Source organism: Saprolegnia parasitica (genome assembly GCF_000151545.1).
Source record: "Saprolegnia parasitica CBS 223.65 unplaced genomic scaffold supercont2.963, whole genome shotgun sequence".
NCBI lineage: Eukaryota > Oomycota > Saprolegniomycetes > Saprolegniales > Saprolegniaceae > Saprolegnia > Saprolegnia parasitica.
Genome location: NW_012157357.1, coordinates 324 through 2,712, shown reverse-complemented (window position 1 = coordinate 2,712; position 2,389 = coordinate 324). Strand labels below are relative to the sequence as shown.

Here is a 2,389-nt window from a genome sequence, read left to right as displayed (position 1 = left end):
CACAGCGACCTTCAACATTTCGTACGACAAGCTCATGGACACCAAGGCGTACTTTCAGGAACAGGAAAGACGCTACAACAAGCTCATGGCTGCCTTCAAGAAGAACGGCCAGATTCGTGATGCGCTCAGCAAGGTTTTGAACACAGAGATCGTCAAGCTCCGCAAGCGCATCAAGGCCTCTAATACGCGCGCCGACGCTCGCGATGCAGAGATGGCAATCCTTTTGAGAGATGCAAAGGACTTGCGCGAGAGATGGGCAGCGCTCGAGCACGGGCGCGATCTCGACGAGCTCGGCGACTTTGCCGTTCGATACTGCGAGTTTAAGATCGCCTTGCAGCCACGTGCGTCGACGACGAGTGTGGGAAAGAAACACAAGTCGAAGAAGAGCAAGAAGTCGTCGAAGCACGCCAACGGTCACTCTCTGGTCCCTACTGTGCGTCCAAGCAACGAATGGGTCTTCCGTCCCTACCGCTACACGAAGCTCTGCGAGATCATCGCCAAGCTGACACCAGATGATTTTCCAGATCAACCCGACGCCAAGCTCGTCTTTCAAGCAGGGCTGGAGGAGTTTGAGCGGCTTGCCACCGAAGCTCAGAAGCGATTCTCGCTGCTTTGATGGTGAAGGAGCCGACGACATTGATCTTTGAACACGTATTTGAGCTTTTGTGTTAGCTAATTTCTGGAGGGGATGCACACTATCATTGTGCTCGGGAGAAGCAGCGATGAGCAACGCCTTCCTTGTGTTGCCGAGCAGGTCTTTGGTCCACATGCGACGCAAGTTGGCAATGGAGGATGGGACGGGGGATTTTATTGTAGGCTGGAGTTCTCCGATGTCGTGGTCTAACCGTCGAGTCATTTGGTGAAGTCGGTGGCGACGATTGCCTAAAACGGCAGGTTCAAGCTGTACATCTTGCAGCACTTGTAGCCGGCGGGATGATCAACTGGAAGCTTTCATTGCGAGATCCCAATCCGATATGCGCAAAGCGACGCGGTTGACAAGTGACTCAACAACTTGTGCACCAATCTCTAGTGAAGGCAGCGCTTGCGTCGATGCTACTCGACCCTTGGAAGCGTAGCAGCGCCAATCGCGTGGTGGTGAGAAGCGTGCAGCGTAGATCTTTCGAAACATGGACGGAGGTGCTCTCTGGCAGAGGCAGCAACTAGATTACCTTCAAATGACGCACCAGCAAATCAACCAAGGTCCTTCTGCACATGGAATACGACTGACGACTCTATTCCGATAGAATGCTGCTAGCGATGCGCGTACAAAGCAGTACTAAAGAGACTTCATTATGCAAAATATCCAAAAACAAAAAGCTCAAGCCGAGAGGGCGTCGAGGCGCGCGTCGGCGCGGGTGCGCTTGTGCTTGCGGTGGAGACGGTAGTAGGTCCAGTCGCGGCAGAACGTACACATGTACGTGCCCGCCAAGAGCACCGTGTTGGTGGCCGACGTGAGCGCATTCGGCTGGAAGAGCGCACACTCGTCGCAGCACGGCTCAGGCCCACGCTTGCGCAAGTTGAACGGATTCTCGTCCGTGAAGCTGACCATGACAATAGGCTTGGTGGTGGCAGCCAAGGGGTGGGGGACGTCTTCGTGAAGGAGGTCGTGTGGGGCCGCATCCGTCGACGCAGCCGGAGCGACGCTACGAGATGCTTCGTATTGGGCTCGGAAATCGGCGATTCTGGGCATGGGAGGTGGAATCTCGCCGTCCGCAATCGCCTTCTTTCGCGCGTAACTAGGAAAAACCATGAGAAAAACCAATCGGTTTGATCGCAAGGACATCCTACCGAGCTCGTTCGCTTGCGTTTTTGTACGCCCGATTCGCCATGCGCCACGTCTTGTCCTTGGCTTGGAGAACTGCCTTGTTCTTTTGTTGGTATTCCTTCTGCTTCGCCAACACTTGCTTGTGGTTCTTCTTGTAGCGGGCCTTGCTCTGGGCCGCAATCTTCTCCTTGTTCGCTGTTTTGTACTTCTTGTCGGCAACGCGCTGCCGCGCCTTCTTCACGTCGTCCGTCACCGCCATGGCTTGTTGAGGAATGACACTGGCAGCAGCTCCAGCTCACTCCTGCTGGATTCGATTTCTGAATCCGGATGAAGGTGAGCTGGCACGCTTTGGTGCACGCATTATCCGGCCATCTCCAACGGTGACATCTCCAACCATCTCCAACGGTCCCTTTCGGGTCGCCGTCGTGTCCCAGTGCTCTCTCTTTTCGCGAAACCTAAGGTGTTTGCTGCCTCCAACCACTCTGACGCCCGATGCCAACCTCTCTTATATATGAACGTGTTTCGCGCTATCTTGTTACAAAGAGTTCGCATACGTAGAGACTAGCAATCTCCTTCTTCTTCATTCGCTCACCGGGCCGTTGCTGCGCAGGCGGGGGCTCGTTT

At 54.8% G+C, this 2,389-nt stretch overlaps 1 protein-coding gene across 1 annotated transcript; it reads left to right on the top strand.

Moving 5' to 3' along the window:
* Positions 1–34: 34 nt before the first annotated feature.
* On the top strand, positions 35–616 carry SPRG_18085 (hypothetical protein; the record flags this gene model as incomplete). Its single annotated transcript, XM_012357512.1, has 1 exon — positions 35–616. The coding sequence occupies one exon, from the start codon at positions 35–37 to the stop codon at positions 614–616; it is 582 nt and encodes a 193-aa protein (XP_012212902.1).
* Between the last annotated feature and the right edge of the window lie 1,773 nt (positions 617–2,389).